The 17,023-nt window shown below is 35.7% G+C and overlaps 1 protein-coding gene across 2 annotated transcripts; it reads right to left on the bottom strand.

Moving 5' to 3' along the window:
* Nucleotides 1-128: 128 nt before the first annotated feature.
* Nucleotides 129-16,605, bottom strand: LOC113585578 (immunoglobulin-like and fibronectin type III domain-containing protein 1). Of its 2 annotated transcripts, none has more exons than XM_027023144.2 (15): nt 16,440-16,605; nt 12,210-12,280; nt 8,081-8,290; nt 6,719-6,843; nt 6,367-6,511; nt 5,985-6,278; nt 5,591-5,887; nt 5,287-5,466; nt 5,066-5,194; nt 4,455-4,763; nt 4,178-4,263; nt 3,740-3,932; nt 3,244-3,540; nt 2,210-2,536; nt 129-717 (listed from the first exon to the last, which is right to left on the bottom strand). In XM_027023144.2, the coding sequence occupies exons 2-15, from the start codon at nt 12,241-12,243 to the stop codon at nt 713-715; spliced, it is 2,631 nt and encodes an 876-aa protein (XP_026878945.2). In that variant the 5' UTR covers nt 12,244-12,280; nt 16,440-16,605; the 3' UTR covers nt 129-712. The 2 variants fall into 2 exon arrangements, with proteins under 2 accessions (XP_026878945.2, XP_026878946.2); XM_027023145.2 differs by having other exon boundaries at nt 12,213-12,280.
* Between the last annotated feature and the right edge of the window lie 418 nt (nt 16,606-17,023).

The following is a 17,023-nucleotide window of genomic DNA, read 5'->3' as shown; positions in this document are numbered from 1 at the left end:
ATTGATATACTATTACTATACTACTGGTTGGGGTTTTACTCAACAATGAAAATTAGGTGCTTGTGGATAGTTTCGCCCATGAAACAAAGAAGAGCAACTAAATCACTGAATTAATATTAAATGCATAATTCAGAGGCAAGTAACTTGATTGGTTTATTTACATTTCTTCTCAAGAGTTAACATAGATGGATAGATAATATTTCAAGTCATATTCTCTTAATTTTTAATTAGTACATCCTAGTTTAAAACCTGAAACAAAACCAACCAACCAAACAAACAAAAAGCCTGATGTAAATAGCAAACAGTTATCAGAATGACAAATCATTGAAGTATTTTGATGATTGCAGTAAACACAATTAATTATTTTGACAAGTAAAGCATTAAGGCAAACAAGCCCAGGTCTTCAAGCACATAGAAAGGAAAGATTTTAAAAAGTATATCTGAATATATATAAGATTGTATGTCCAGAGCATTTGCTACCAATTAATGTAACAACCTTTGCCTCACAAATTAACAGTGGAACATACAACTCATTAAAAATACTGTCATTTATGTTATTTGCAACGTGTAGAATGCTGAAATACATCATATTGCATGTAATGAAATGTTTGTTTATAAAATGTTTACATTACTTCTACAAAAACTCAAAACCAGCAATAATTATAAAGACTTGGTAGAAGTAATCCTTGTTGTTGCTTTGCAGCCATGGCTTTTATTCTGAAATAAATAAATAAATAAATAAATAAATAAATAAATAAACAATCTATCAGTTAACCTTAAGTCATGGTATGTTTTTAATTGTATTTACCACATGCATTTGACTGAATAGATTAAGTGTTGGCACAAATTCACTGAGCATGTGTGAGATTTAATAGCCTACTGCTGTACACTCAACACCCAATTAATTAACACCCTTCTGTTGCTATGCATAGTTTGTGTTAGTCTTCATCAGTTGCCAGTTTCTGAGCACAGGAACACTTGGCTGCATATTTTGGGGTGACAGACCACTCCCAACACTAATGTTTAGTCACTTCACTAAACATTCTAACTGACACACTCAAATACCAGTACCACACACACTGTCGTGACACTACTATGTTAGTGTCACTGCTGTGTTTACACTGATATGCCACCTCAATAATATCTGGTCAGCAGTACTTCTGTGGTTTAAAACTAACCTTAGTAAAGGGGGGTAGAAGATGGCTGACAAATTGTGCATCAGATGAACTAGTATGTAAGTGTACATTAATACAAGGCATATATAGTATCACTGTGCCTCACAAGGTGAACAAAGTTACAAGGTGGGTGCTTATCATAAATTGGGTGGTTAATGTACATTACAATGATTATCACCTATAAGTGTTCAGAAAAATCATAAGACCAAACATCAAAATTTGATTTCTTTAGTACTTTGATCAAATAATCTATGAATTTTTTTAAATGCAGTCAAGGGTATTTAGGTCTAAATTACAGAAATAAGACTTACTTTTTATGGGGAAATACTTTATTCCAGAGAAGTGCTATTCATAAGACTATATGATGCCATATTCCTGTACTCTTGACTAAATCTGCAGACATATTTATTCCTGTTCAGTTGTCATATGCTGTTTTTGCCAGTTTTAATGTCAGGTGGACCCAACACCTGTGGTAGTACCAGATTTTTGTTTACATAAGTTTATGACACTTCCCAGTTTGAAATGACATGGTATATTACAACAACTGACTTTGTAGTGAACTGTATTTCTGGTTTATGAGATTGACATGTAATTGACAATATTAATATGGATTGACACATAAAGCTAGTTTTAGATAAAAAATAAAAAATGCCCTAAAGTATCTCTAGCATGTCTCACTGGGATGATAGGATTAAAAAACTAATATGTAACTAGCACTTGTATAGTAAAGGCTGATATTGTTATGACAGGATTACATTTTCTCAGTGAATTATAGATGATGTTTAAAACATTTTTATTAATACATATGGCAATATCACAACATTGTAATCATACTCAGTTTATACTCATGCACTAAAGTGAGTTTTATTTTACAATTTATAAGATACCATAACACTGTAATACCAGTGCACAGAGGTCAGAGAAATGGGGTATAACTCAGTAATTACAATGTATTGTTAAAAACCAATATTATTTCAACAAGCTTTATTCCTAGGTCAATTATGTTAAGGGCCGTAAATAATTAAAGGCCTTACCTCTGACTGTCAGATGGGTAGAACACTCGGCTCTTCCTAATGGATTGTCTGCCACGACTTTGTACTCTCCTGTGTCCTTGGAGCCCACCCTGAGGATGAGCATGGAGCAGACACCACACGTGTTGGTGATGAGGTAATTGGTGTCGGTGTTGATACTAATGTTGTTACGGTACCAGGTGACATGGGGGCTGGGGTCTCCCCTCACAGCACAACTCATATAGCACTCATAACCCTCTGGAGCTGAGTGCAGTTTCAAGGGAAGCAAGAACTTAGGAGGCCTCTCTAGGTTACAGGTTTTTGGCTCAGGAAGGACCAATGTGAACTTCTCTGCAAGAGACAAATGAAGCACTGTAACAGTGAGACATCACGTAGATTCTGCTTTTTTATTTAATGTTTTTAATCTTTAATGTAATGCATTACTATCCCCCATTAGAAAAAAAATTGAAAAAATATTACAGGCATCTCATGAGCATTTTTATAATTCACATGTAAACATGATGGCATATCAGAATTTTTTGTAAGAATCTGGCCCAGGGCAAGGAAAATAGCAGCGATAAGCTTTGGTAGCCATGGAGCAGATCACAAGTATGTAATGTGCAATATTACACACACACAAACACACACACACACACACACACACACACACACACACACACACATATATATATACATACATACATATATACATACATATAATATATACATACATACATACATACATACAGCAAACACAACATACAAAGAGGCTGTCACATGCCAAAAAACTTATTAAAATGTATGCAGACTTTTAGGTATAGCAAAATAATTTGCATACCTAATTAACACCAGTATATCTAATAATTGCCTAATAGTGTTTAGTACATGAAAAATTATTAAAGATCCAAACTGTTAAAGACCTGACTCTTTGAGAACATTTGTTCAAATTTAGCAAACTGTTACTATGATAAGAACATGCCAATGAGGGCAATATATGATTCACTAGTCCTAGCTACTGGAAAACACAAAAGCACCAGTAACAGACTCTCATGACAAACCTTTCTTCACTGTAATGAGCCACTTTTGTGACTCTGAAGGGGCAGATAGTCCCATGTCATTCTTGGCATAGACCCTGAACTGGTACTCTCTTCCTGGCATGATGTTGCAGACAGTGAATTTGTTGTTGAAGATGCGATCGGCCACTGTATGCCAAGTCCTCTTGCTAGAGTCTCTCTTAGTCACAATGTAGTGCAGACGGTCATCCCGCTTTTCATCTGGTGAGGGTGTCCAGGACACTGTTACTGTGAATGGTACATTCTCATCTAGTTCCACAGGACCTGGGGGCTTGGGCTCATCTATGGAAAGACTTAGGTGTCATTTATTGATATGCATGCACAATGTAAAAATAAGAAATCACAAACAAAGAATTATATTTCAATTTGTACTATTTTTTCCATTACATTCCCTTACATAAACATTAATTATATAATCAAATAATTAATTCTTAATATGTCCCATGTACGTGTAAAAAGTGACATTTAGTCTTGAATCTACCTGTTACTCTAATTTCAATACTCAAGGTTTCCTGGCCCACAATGTTCTTGACTATGATGGTGTATATTCCACTATCAGAGCGCTCTGCAGAAGCGATCAGGATTTGGGAGCCCCCTTCAGTATTGCTTATGGTGACACGTTTGGGAACAGGAACACCGTCCTTAAGCCAAATGATCTCAGGCCATGGAGAAGCCTGAGAAAAGCATGAAAATATATTTTTATGTCAAATGCCGCTTAGAAGGAGTGCTAAGACATACACCAGTTTCAAATGAACAGCTGCCCATTTTTAATAATTGTTTATAATAGCATATCTTCATAATACACTTCTAATTGGAAGAATTACACACACACACACACACACACACACACACACACAGGACTATTTCTTGTGTGTTTTTATTTTTTTGCTATTTATTGACAAGACAAAATTCTGTTTACCACAAAGTTAATGTTGAATTGTGCTGAATTTCCAGCTCGGACAACCATGAAACTCTTGATCTTTAAATCTGTAAACCTTGGTCTCACTAAAAAAAATGTAAAATATATTGCACAAATTCATTCATTCAGTATTAGATCAAACTTATTTTTATTCTATTTTTCAGTGAGAAATTAAACTATTTATGGTTTTGCAGAATTAATGAAGTACAGGTAACCTGTAAAATGAATACTTTCCCCATCCTATTTCTTTTCAAAATAAATCTATCCAGTGACTCACCAGGAGGGGGCATAGCCAAAATGTAATTCTTCAGCTCCTGAGGTTCTCCCACTCCCCCTTCATTAACAGCTATCACTCTCACCCAGTACATAGCCATAGACTTCAATCCCTTTACTGTGAAGAAGGTCATGATAATGGCATTGCTATTGCTGCGTTCCCATTCTGTGCTCTCTGCAGGTCGGATTTCAACGAAATATCCTTTAGGATCGTCATGTACTCCCTTTTCTTCTTTTGGTTTAATCCAAGAAAGGGACAAAGTGTTGTATGTGGAATCTGTCACTTTCAGGTCAGTGACTTTACCAGGAGGATCTAGATGGGAGAGATGGTGATAATGTTACTCATTTTGACATTGACAATGATACACCAGATGCAGAAACTATCTTATTAAAATAAAGTCATTGAGGAGAAAAAAAAGGAGTAAACTTTTACTATTAACCTTTACTTAAAGGAGTAAATTCATGTTGCTCTAAAATAGAAAAATATCTTTTGGTCTGATCACTTATGAGGCAGCAAAGAACAGTGCCTTAAAGTTAATGTTTTGCTGAACTATACTGATTAAGGCTAGATTGTTTTATCCTCACCACTGCTGAGCAACTGACAGCTTGGCTTACTTTTTGGATCTCTGGCAAACACAAACTCTGATGGTGTGCTAGGTTCACCGGTTCCAGAAACGTTGATAGCAGACACACGGAACTCGTACTCCATGCCTTCAATAACATCTTTACAATCATATTTCTTAGCTGTAGGTGAGAAATGAATTATTGTTATAGAGGTTTTTGAAAATGTATTACTAGTTAACTCCTAAATAGAATAAGCAAAGAAAACTACAAACTTCTGATTGGTTCCTCTGGTGGATGAACAAGGCCCCACAGGTTACTGCCCTTCTTGCGCTTCTCTAGATTGTAGCCCAGAATGTTGGAACCACCAGTGTCAGTGGGAGGGACCCATGACAAGGTGATGTAGTCCTTGAAGGCACTAACAACTTTTGGAGCAGAAGGTGGACCAGGATAGGCTGCAAAATGAAGTGAATGACAATATTTTTTGGGTTCTGATATTTGTAAAATATATGAAAATAATCAGGGATATTCCAGTCCAGTGACTATCACTGTTTAATATTGCATAAAATATAGTCTTACCTTTAGTGCCAGCTTGGACATCCTCTGTTTCCATTACCTCGCTAATGCCTTCTGATGTTTCAGATCTGATGCGGTAACAGTACCTTTTACCATGATCTACATCAGTGTCTTTGTAATGGGCCTCACCAGGAATCTGGCCAATCTTCTTCCAGGTGTTGCGTCCAACCTGATTGCGCTCAAGATGGTAATGAGTGATTGGGCAACCCCCATTATCTTTTGGTGGGCGCCATTTGATCTCAATGCAATTTGAAGTGGCCTCAATAATTTCAAGAGGTCCAAGGGGTGGTGTAGGTTTGTCTGTTAGACATAAGATTCAAATGTTAGATGTAATGTGAAGAAAGATAATTAAATAATTGTAGCTATAACACCAACTAACTCATTCTTATATGCTTACCAAGCACAACTAAAGAAGTAATAGCTTCAGCGGTGCCAAACTCATTTTTTATTTTGAGCTTAATTTCTCCTGAGTCTTTCCGCTGTTGTTTGTTTAGGACCAGACGGCTATGGCCTTCAGAAATCTCAATCTTGCAGTTAACATATGGTGCAAGTTCTTCTCCTTCTTTGTACCACTGTACTTTCATGGGCTCATGGCCAATAAATGGTATTTTGAATTCAGCTCTTTGATTAGTTTTAATCACCCTTGGTTTTGCAAATCCTTCAAGGTCCTTTGTATTAAATCTTGGTGGATCTAGGGAAAAAAAATATTTTGGAGAGTATATTAAAGTACAACTACAAAATACAAAAATCAGTTTACCAGATGAATGGTCCAAGTATACCTTCAACAATGATCACAGCTTCAGTTTTACGGCCTTCAGATTCAAATTTGTATTTTCCAGCAAATTCCTCTGACACCTTATGAATTTTCAGTTTATGAGTAGTACCATCTTTGCTAATAGTTAAACCCTCAGTGGAACCAGTTATCTATGGAGAGAATAACATAAAATCTGTTTGGTTTTCAGACAAACTATTCTGTTTCCTGCTCAAAGAGTGAACTATTTTAATAAATAATAATACACAGATGTTGAGTAGTTGATCTTAGTGTGACAATAAAGAAAGGCATTTTTCTTTTTCACAATACTAGCAGGTTTTTGGGAGCTTTATGTATTTAGTTAGGCAGTTCTATGGCACCTCTTTTCCATCTTTGTACCAGACCCCCTTACAGTCAGCCTTGCTGAGTTTGCAGACCAGCTCAGCAGACTCTCCAACAATAGTTTTGCAGTCTTCAAGGCCAATAGAGAAGTGAATACCAGGATCTGCAGGTAATTGGGACACAATTTTACAATTTGTACACATGAGAGAGGCAGGATATTTTTCTAGTTTGTAATTTGCAGTCTTACAGCTACTGTCACGATTAGTCCCTCCCATTTTCCGTGTTCCATGTTTTCCCTGTTCTTGTGTTTTTTAGTTCCATTCCATATTTTCGTTTTCTCTGCCCCTCATTTGATTTTCAACACCTGTCCCTCGTTTAGTTGCTGTATTTAAACCCTGCCTTGTTGCCTTGGTTTTTGTTGTTCATTGTATTTGCTTCTAGGTTCTTTGATTGTGTTTGATGCATTGTTTATATGTATGTATGTATGAATGAATGCATGCATGTTTGTAAGTTTGTACTTCCCCAGTTTGCCTTCGTGTGGTTTGTTTGTTTGTAATGTATCCCCGTACTGTCCGTGTTGGCTCTATGACCCTGGACTGCTACGACTCTGATTTTGAATTTGCCCATAATAAATCTCGCTCTTCTCTACACATGCATCTGCCTTCTTACTGCTCACCGTTACAGATACAACTGAAAGTATATCTTAAAATTGTTAATATTTTCAGTGTTTTTCATAGTGTTTTTTTAATCTAAATGTAGAATGACTATATTTTCTTGAAATGTGTACCAATAAACAAAAAAAGGGGTGGTGCAATCATTTAAACATGCCTCTCTAAGGATGTGTACTCAACTCTGACATTTTTTTAAAACTATACCTCATACTCAAAAACTAGTTAGTAATTGAAATTAGGATGCAATTGAGATGAACACTTTTTGTTTTCAATGCTCTCTGTTTTGTCACGGTGTGTTTTAGTGTTGTATCTTGTGACACCATGTCTTGTGTTTGGCTTGTTTAGATACATTTGGTTTGGATTGTGTTCATACTTAAAATGAACCACACCTGAATATGTTTAGAAATGGACCAAGACCCACCTGCTAATGTGGTCTTGCTTATTTGATGCACAGCAGAATTCAAAAGCCTTCATGCTTACTTTAACAAACCGCACTAGCAGAGCAATCGCACCAGGGTTAATTTTAATTGAACCAAAGTTACCAAGTCTGAACACACCCTAATATAATCTGATGAAATGTCAGTGATAGGATGAGGGGATTAGATCTAAAGAGTCAACATTGGCTCATATTGTTATTCTAAAACCATCAAATAAACAACAAGATCAATCTTGTCCCAGATAACTTTGCTGAAAATTTTGCTTTCATGCATGTTTGGGAGCAACCTCTACCTTTGTCTGGAGGCGGTGGGCCTTGCTTTGCGGGATCAGAGAGCTTTCCAGCTTCTTTGTCCACTGTGTCCCCAGGAGCCTCACAAGCAGGCAAGCTCCCCTTACTGACCTCGGGCACAGCACCAGATTGCTTAGCTTGAGGGTTATCACCTAGGTTTTTGCCTAGATTGCCTTGTGGGTTACCAGGGTTGCCCTCTGGTTTACCCCCTCCTGCAATTTGTGTTAGACAATTGGTGATGAGCATTTAGATGATTGATGTCACTGAGAAGATTATAAAAACAGCATAATGCAAAATTTAAAAGAACAGTGATATAAATTCAGACAAATACCTGTGCTTTCAAAAATACAGGATATACAAATATAGTTATAGCCAATAAATAAGTCAGAGAGAGAATGTAATGAGAATCGCAAAGAAACAAAGTATCTAATTAAAAAATGACCAAGTCCTGACAATATTCAGATCAAGTCTGGAGGGGACACATCTAAAGATTTTGTTACTGATACTCATGTTACATGTGAAAACCAATTAAGTTCTTTCTAGCAAAAAGTTGTTTTATAAACTAAGTGACAAAATATATTTAATTAGGTCAGGTACTTAGCTCAGAGGCATGTTAGTTTCATATTTCTGAATAAGACAAGCACAATGACACATGACACATGAGACAAAATGACACAATGACACACAATACACACAATTGTGCCTGAAACATAGGTACCTGTTAATATTTGTGTTTTGCAGATGTGAATGTGTTAAATGAGGGAGCTGATGGATGCTGTTCAATATATCAGGATGCCATCTGTAGTGTATGTATGTGTATGTATGTATGTATGTATGTATGTGTGTGTGTGTGTGTGTGTATATATATTTAACAGGATGTTACAAAATTACACATTACTACATATAATACACAGCACCTCTGCTGCTACTGCTAGGATGTAATCAAGGAAAGTCATTTTTATATATATATTTTTTTATTTTTGGCTAATGGGTTTCAAGACTGCAGTTAGGTTTAGAATTTAATATTTTTATTTAAACGTGTCCCCATCTCAGTGATTAATAAGTAAGTCTGTGCAGCACTCAATGAAATTTTGTCTTTTGTATTAATATCGATTATTAAAATGTTAATAATATTACATTCGAGAAATGTAATTAGTTAACTGCTTATATATATATATATATATATATATATATATATATATATATATATATATATATATATATATATATATATATATATATATATTTTTTTTTTATTTTTTTTTTATATTAATTATATATATAGCGCATTTGGCAGCAGTGAGTGTGCATGCAAACTGTTTTGGATTATATCAGTTCTCCATGTTTATATGTAGTTTACACAACTGATTCTGATTAGCAAAACAGAGTAACTGTGAACCTGAAGCACTATGTTCTGTGTATTACAGTTTAAAGCAAATGTATGTTTTTCTTTTCATTGAGTTTTTTAAAGATAAATCTGAGCGCATCCAAGTGGAAACTGCTCAGTTCAGCTTATCAAGCTTAATGTTACACAAGATGAATTTCTGTACTACATTTTTCCATTTATTTTATGTGGACTTATGATGTGTTACTGCCATGTTATGATGTGTTACTGCCATTTTCATTTTCAGCACTGTGGTTTGTCTGAAACACTACACCAAATAATGATGTATACTGAAATAGATTCATTTTTAATATGAGACAGAAAAGGAGGTAAATTTAATTGAAAAGGGAGTTAAAAACAATGGATGAAACCTGCACACTTAGACACATCCCTTTGAATATTTGAGTAGGGATATGCCTTTGTTGACTTTACTTACCTGTCTATTGACCCATGAAGCATGAACCAATGATATCTATTCTTGAATAAATGTAATTAAACCATATACATATATTGTCTCACTATATAAATCCTTCCACTTGTGCTTCCTGTTCATTACTACAATGCAACATTTTTACTGACTGAAATACACTTGTGTACATTTGTGTACTTAGAAAACAAATAAAAATAAATAATTAGGAAGGTTATGGCACAGCCATATGTAAAATAGGCAAAAAATAAATCAAGAATCTGAATATTCATTTATGCAGGCTATGACTGTAATTTTGTGTATGGTTGGCTATGGCTCAGTTTGAATATAAATGCATGGAAAGATACTTTTTTTCCTTGATTTATGCTTTGGGAAGATTAAAAAAACGTTTGCCCAAGCAAGTTATAGTGTATATAAATTGACAGGCTTGCACATTGTTTGCCAAAAGAACATTGGCTGATGATTGGCAGATGAGGTTGTCTTTACCCATAAATCATCTTTTGTAACCCAAGGCTTGTGAGCATGATTCTAGTATTAAGAAACATCAGCTTCTTGTGCAGTGGCTTGTTTGATTTTTGACACAGATGGACATTAGTATTTTTATTGCTGTTGAGTAGGTCATGTTGCTGCAGATTGTTTTAAGCTGAAATGTAAGCAGGACTGACAAGACAGTCCTAGTACACAGGCCAAAGGGGTTGCTTGAGTGGGTGGTACCCTCTCTGAGAGTTCTACCCAAGCAGCCATATACCAGCCATTTCTTTCAGAGGGTTCAATTCACATCATATGTAAAAGTGCTGTGGTGCCCTTGGTGATCCTACATGATACTGGGTCAGCTTTGTCCTTTATTCATGATGGCATTTTGCCATTGGACTGTTAAACTTCTTGTGGGTCTTTTGTACATTGCCAAGTTTTGAGATGGGGTATATTGTTGTTCCTTTGTGTACCGTTTGTTTGAAGTCAAACCTAGTATGATTCAGTGCGTGTGGGTATTAGACCTACTCTCCCTGTTCCTGACCCTCTGTTCCTGGTACAGACATAACATGGAGAAGGGGAGAATTCAGGACAAAACAAATAGCATACTGTCAATACAAAACACAGACTTTTTAGTTTTTACTATCAAAATCCCACACTATTCCATTCCTAATAAGGATTCAATGTCAAAGAAATGTTGCCAAAGTTATGTGTAAAACAAATGAGAGAACACAGAAATAATAGATGCTGACAGGGGAACATGGAAATTACCAGGAGTTAATTTGTGTTGTGCAAATGGACAGTCAAGAGCATACTCTAATTTATTGGTGTCATTAAAAAAAAAAAAAAGTCTAAGTGCTGGGGGCGAGGGGTGGGGAGAAATAAAAGATCCCTCCTCATTGTTTATAAAGGCAATGCTACTTGGACATAGTACAGTTGTTCCAGAATCAACTGATGAACTGTAAAAATCGCAAAAATCGCACCTACAATGCTTCTTCTTTAGTTGTGGTATTTGTTTGCATGTTTCCAAACATCATAAATGTTGATCTTTGAAATAACTTGGTGCAGTTTGTCTTTGATCTTCCATTATCCTTGTTGTCCTACAATTCTTTAAAGTAGACACCCATCTCCTCAATTTTAACTACCTGGCTTAATGAGATTTAGTGTATATTGACTGTTATGTGCTGTGTTATGTAACTATTGCATATTGCTATTATAACTATTACCATAACTGTCTACTTGAATTAAGTTTAGTTATTCTATATTATTCTAAATTGTAAAGTTGGCATTGATGTTTCCTGCTTCAGTCCTTTCATGCAAATTCAGCTTCATGGTTTTATTTTATTTTATTATCTTATTTTGTGTGTCTTTATGTTGCACATTATGACACCCCCTTTCCATCTGGTTCACCTATTGCTTCACTAAATGCTTTGTGTCCTCATGGAGAAAGTTCAAATTTTTTTTTTTTTTGTTTGCACTTTTGTTAATGAAGAACTAACTAATAATGGTAGTAGAAATGGGAATATATGTTCCTTTGTATGGGATTAGTTGGAAAAGACTAATCTTTTTGAGCTTTAGATGGAGAGCCATAATTTTTACAGTAATGCATGGCTCCCTTTCTGCCAGTAAATAAACCAAACAACCAACTAACCATCAAAAGCAATGTACAAAAATCTTGCACGCAGTTCTTCAATTACTGAAAGCTGTCTGATTTCAGTACATTTATGTTTGGTGACATTCCTGAGTAATCCCAGATTTGGAATGTATGTGTTTCAGTACTGGGACACTGAGATGTTTGCAGAGTGTGTGGGTCTCTCCCTACCATGGGAGATTGCATGATTATTCTTACCACCTTGCCCTGTTGCAGTCTGATCTGACATCATCCAAATTTCTTATTGGCTCAAAATGTTTGAAGTATCCCTGGAGAGAAAGAGATTGACAGAGAGAGAGGGAGAGAGAGAGAATTTGGAAAAATTCCCTTTGGTATCTCAAGTAAACATTACTCTCTTGTCTTTGAGTTTCTTTTGGTGTTTATTCAGCTGCAGCATGACAGACACCTCAGTGGAGGATGTATACTATTTGATTATGGGAAAAAAATGTAGATAGGCAGTAAGGTTTCCACAAGGTAAATGTGACTGTAGATGTTTTGTTAGTTTTTTTTTTTGTTTTTTTTTTTCACACAGCAGAGATAGCTAGAAACTAATGAAGAGAATTGTATATGTGGAGGTAGTTGGATGTAGTAAATATCCAATGTGTCTGTGAGTGATAGAGTGTGACAGTGGCATGCATTATGTTCCATTAGAGAGCCTTTGGGCTTAGTCAGCAAACCTTCAGCCGTTCCAGTCATCCATCTCCCCCAGCTACATCCCACACTAATACACACCAACATGTGCCACTTTCAGTCACTGTGTCTCTGCTAGGTATGTGATGGTGACATGTACTGAATGTGTTTTCATTGTAGTAAGGGGGAGAGGGATAGGAGTGTAGGAGTTTTATTCATCATTTTATGTTCATTCAGCCAACATCCTGTTGACCTCTGAAAGACACCTGACTGTATTGTGTACTATATAGCTGACAGAATGATGCAAGAGAGGATAAAATGCTTCAGAATCATTTGTAACCGACAATAAACACATTTTCTTTCAGGAGACACTGATGCTAGATGACATGCGCATCCACTTTCCATCCACATGCTAGGCCATAAAAATGTACACGATTCAGTCATTTGCATTATAAAACCTGAATTCATGACAGCTCTAAATCTGATAACCCTACTCTTCACTGATTGGATTAAAGAGAGGGTGGAGTTACATGTGAGTTGTGAAAGGCCTGCTTGTCTTAAACTGCAGCAAATGAACCAGTTAATGGAAATTTAAGAGGGTAATTACTTCAGTTAAATGTATATTTTAAATGTATTTTGTGGTAATAAATTCTGTTCTAGTAATGGCACAGAAACTCTTTGAGCTATTCATTTTGAACAAATTTTGAATGTGACAATATTTTTGCGCATTTTAATCTTCCATCATACTCCTTATAAACACAGAGTGCCTGTGTTATGTGTCATAATGACAATTACATGTGTGCTTTGCTATAGGACATCCAGTTATTATCCGAGTCTCCCTAGATTAACTGATTTATTTTTAGCTCATCAGTGTTTTACTTTTTGCTGATGACTTACAGTAGGCTAAGGCATGTGTCGTAAACTGCACTGAACACTGTCCGCCAAGTAGTGTTCTTGGATCATGCTGGTACATGAAAACGAGCTGTACAAGACACTTAAGCTCACTGTCACCACCCTACCCATCATCACCCGATCTTCACAGGAGAAGGTATCATCCCTTTTTTTCAACACCATCTTTCTTTAGTTTAAAAATAGTATATATTATATTTTGTGAATAACAAAATAGCATATATTATGTGTACAACAAAATATATAACACAATATATTCTGTGTATACACTAAAGAAGGCTTCATGAGGCAGGTGCAGACACTATGAGCTTATCACCTGGTTCTCTTATAAGATATGTTCAGCATAAAGTGAAACATGATTCTCGAGGTGAGTAATCAGAGACGTGTTTTATAAATATAATTTCCTGTCATATGCATGTTGAGGAGCTGTCAGTAAGTGCTATAACAGCAGTGTTGGAGATGGCCCTGACGTCATACTGATGTTATGAAAATCACTTGATACACCATATGCATATCACCACCATGCTTTCCCCTTCACAGATTACACCTGAAGAATTCAAGTGATCATAGAATGTTTTGCTGAATATAGATGAGTAAGAATTAAAATTATATTTGCATTTTTATTTATCTACTGCAAAACCTTTAGTAGCTTTGACTATAAAACCTTTTGTAAGTTTTGCCAGCCTAAACCAGAATCCATATTATTTTTAACATATCCATGTGTATGAAATATCTGCCTTGCATCTACTGCAGCATATGTTAGGCTAATAAAACTGCATAAAAAGAGTAAATCACACTTTACATGAATATTTCTCTAACATGAAATGAATACATTGCCAATTTCTTATGGTCCATAAAACTAGTTTGGCGTGATTTAAATGAGATATGCATTGGGAAATCTGTGGCAGTATACATTTTCAAAATTGGCACTGAATTCTGCCATCTTACATATCGGCAGCTCAGGGTTGCAACAGAAGGGGCATATGTTTTAGGAAAGAAAGTGACTGTAATGAGAATCAGCCAGCTTGTCAGTATGTAATTCAGAGTAGTGAAGATGCTATTCCATGCCATGTTTAACAGAGTAAAACAGTTCTTACAGATCAGCCAAGCCAATTTAACTCAGTTTCGATTAAAAAAAAAAAAAAAAAAGCCTATAAACCCTCAAATTGACTTAGTTAGTCAAAATATCTGCTTTGGATATTTGTTCCAGGGTTGTGAGTAGCCCTAGCTTGTTGTGTGCAACATGAAAAGATGCTGCAGAACATTTAAAATATAACACCCACAATTAATCTGACAAGTGACCTTAATTGAAAAATTACTTTAAAAAAAATGTAATACTTTACACAATAATGATTACTCGATTTAAAGTGTAAACAGGAATGAAATAATGCAAAGAATATTATAATCTGATGATCTCAATTCCATCCAGGAATCCATTAAAAGTCACATGCTGACAAATATAATTAAGTACTCCTATACAAGGCTTACTAAATGTAAGCATTATTAAGTGTCTGATTAAGTGTCTGACTATTTAGTTATTAATATTAAAACATCATTAAATAACTATTTTGAATTATTCACTTAATTGAAGCTAAAATGAAAAATATGAACTTACAATAGTATGGAATAAGTCTGGACTGACTGGTCGGTCATTGGAACCCTAGGAATGAGTCCAAGGTGATTTGCACAGAATAAGATAGTGAAGTAAGGGAACCTTGTTCACGTCTGCCTCAGAATGTGCATGCTCAGTTGCAATGTTGGGGACCCATGGGACTCAGACATGAATCCTAACTTCAACTGGGCATGCTGAGCAAAACTGATGTCCATTTTATAAAGTATATATGTTATATGTTTTTTAAATATATGAGGAACAGCTAGGGCACCATAAGAAATACTGTGAGGTAAAGTACTCAAATGATCTTGTGAAAACCTTTGCTCAGAAATATTTGTTACATGACATTGTAGCAACCTCTCTAAAATTATTTTATTATGTCCATGCCATCCTGTGATGATTTAGTATATATTCAGTAATGTAATTTCCTTAAATATCTGCCACATGAATTGCCCCTTTTTTTTTTAAATGGACATCTGCAGCTTCATGTCTTTAGGAAAAACAATGGCAGACAATACATTTTCTATATTCTTTAGCATAACTCATGTGGATAGCTTTTATTTTCCTTCAAAAGTTACACAGTGCTATAGAAGTTTGCTTTCAAAAATGTGGCTCCAAATTCATCCATGATAAACATTTAACTTGCTGTCTGGCATTCTGTTGTTTTAAAAAGTAGGAAGCATGAGGATTTATCGATAGGTGTTTTGTCAGATTCCAGCATGCCTTGAGTTTACTTGCTCATTTGTCCTTCATTAAAACTGTAACATGCTACATGCCAATCATTTCACAGGATGTCAATATCTGACATGGCAGGCAAATTTAATCATACCCTTGTGTGGATGACCACTGTTATGCTATGACCAAAAGAGTCAAATGCAATTGTTTTCAAATAGTCTTTACATGTCATTGTATCTGAGATGCATTGAATTATTTTTCAAAATAGTGAGAACTTGAAAGTTAATATCATCTTAATTTGTACCATTTGACCAACAGCTCTCAAATTCCACACTGTCAAACCTGAACTGAAAATGTTTTAAACCCATGTATTGTGTTTATTAATCCTTTCTCAAACCATTGGGAATTTAGACATATGATGGTCTAAAGAGGTGTTCATAAAATGGTGATTACTGCAAGTACCATGCAATAGTTTTCTTAGTTTGTAAAGTTATGTTAAGAAGCCAAACAAAAGTAGGTGGGGACCCTTGAGTCTTTGTTCCTCTTAGTCATCCTATGGCAACAGTTGCTGTACCATCATAACAGGGAAAGAAATGACCTACCTGTTCTCAGTACTGTGTGCTCTCCTCTCAGCTCCTGCAATGTGGTGCTCTTATTTCTCCTGACATTTGTGTACTGCCTCTGAGTTGTGCTAGGTAATAAATCCGTTGAGCAGCATGAGTGTGTGCTTCCACAGCAAGCTCCCCCCTGCACTGAACCTTGGCTTCTGCCAACAAATGTTTCTTCCTTTGGATGGAGGAGCTGGAGCAAATGAGTGACTCACTGAGTAATGGGGGGGTGTGTGGATGTACTTATGGGAGGGTCAGTGAGCCATTTTATCACCTTCTTCCCAGCTGGCACATCATAATACTAAACAACTTTTGGCATGACCTAGCTGATCTTAACTCTGGCAGAGTGGGCCACACACAAAGGTTAATTAAGGTGCTGTAGAGATTGCTGCAATGTATACACTGAATCCAACAAGGAATCATTTTACTATGTTGTGCCAGGGATAGTTTAGGCCTAATCTCACAGAAAATAAACCTTTAATATTTCCTTTAGTGTGTACTGCATGGGTGAAGACTGTCTCAAACTGTACAAATAACAATACATGGAGCATAAAAGGCTTTATTATTGTTTTTGTCAC

This window comes from Electrophorus electricus, chromosome 3 (assembly GCF_013358815.1).
Source record: "Electrophorus electricus isolate fEleEle1 chromosome 3, fEleEle1.pri, whole genome shotgun sequence".
NCBI classification, from domain to species: Eukaryota; Metazoa; Chordata; class Actinopteri; order Gymnotiformes; family Gymnotidae; genus Electrophorus; species Electrophorus electricus.
This window is presented reverse-complemented; position numbering and strand designations above follow the sequence as displayed.

Coding starts and splice junctions, on each gene's coding strand:
- LOC113585578 (XM_027023144.2), bottom strand. CDS start 12,243: ATGATGTCAGATCAGACTGCAACAGGGCAAGGTG. Junction 6,844..8,080: donor CCCACCGCCTCCAGACAAAG/GTAGAGGTTGCT, acceptor AATTACCTGCAG/ATCCTGGTATTCACTTCTCT. Junction 5,195..5,286: donor ACCAGAGGAACCAATCAGAA/GTTTGTAGTTTT, acceptor TCTCACCTACAG/CTAAGAAATATGATTGTAAA.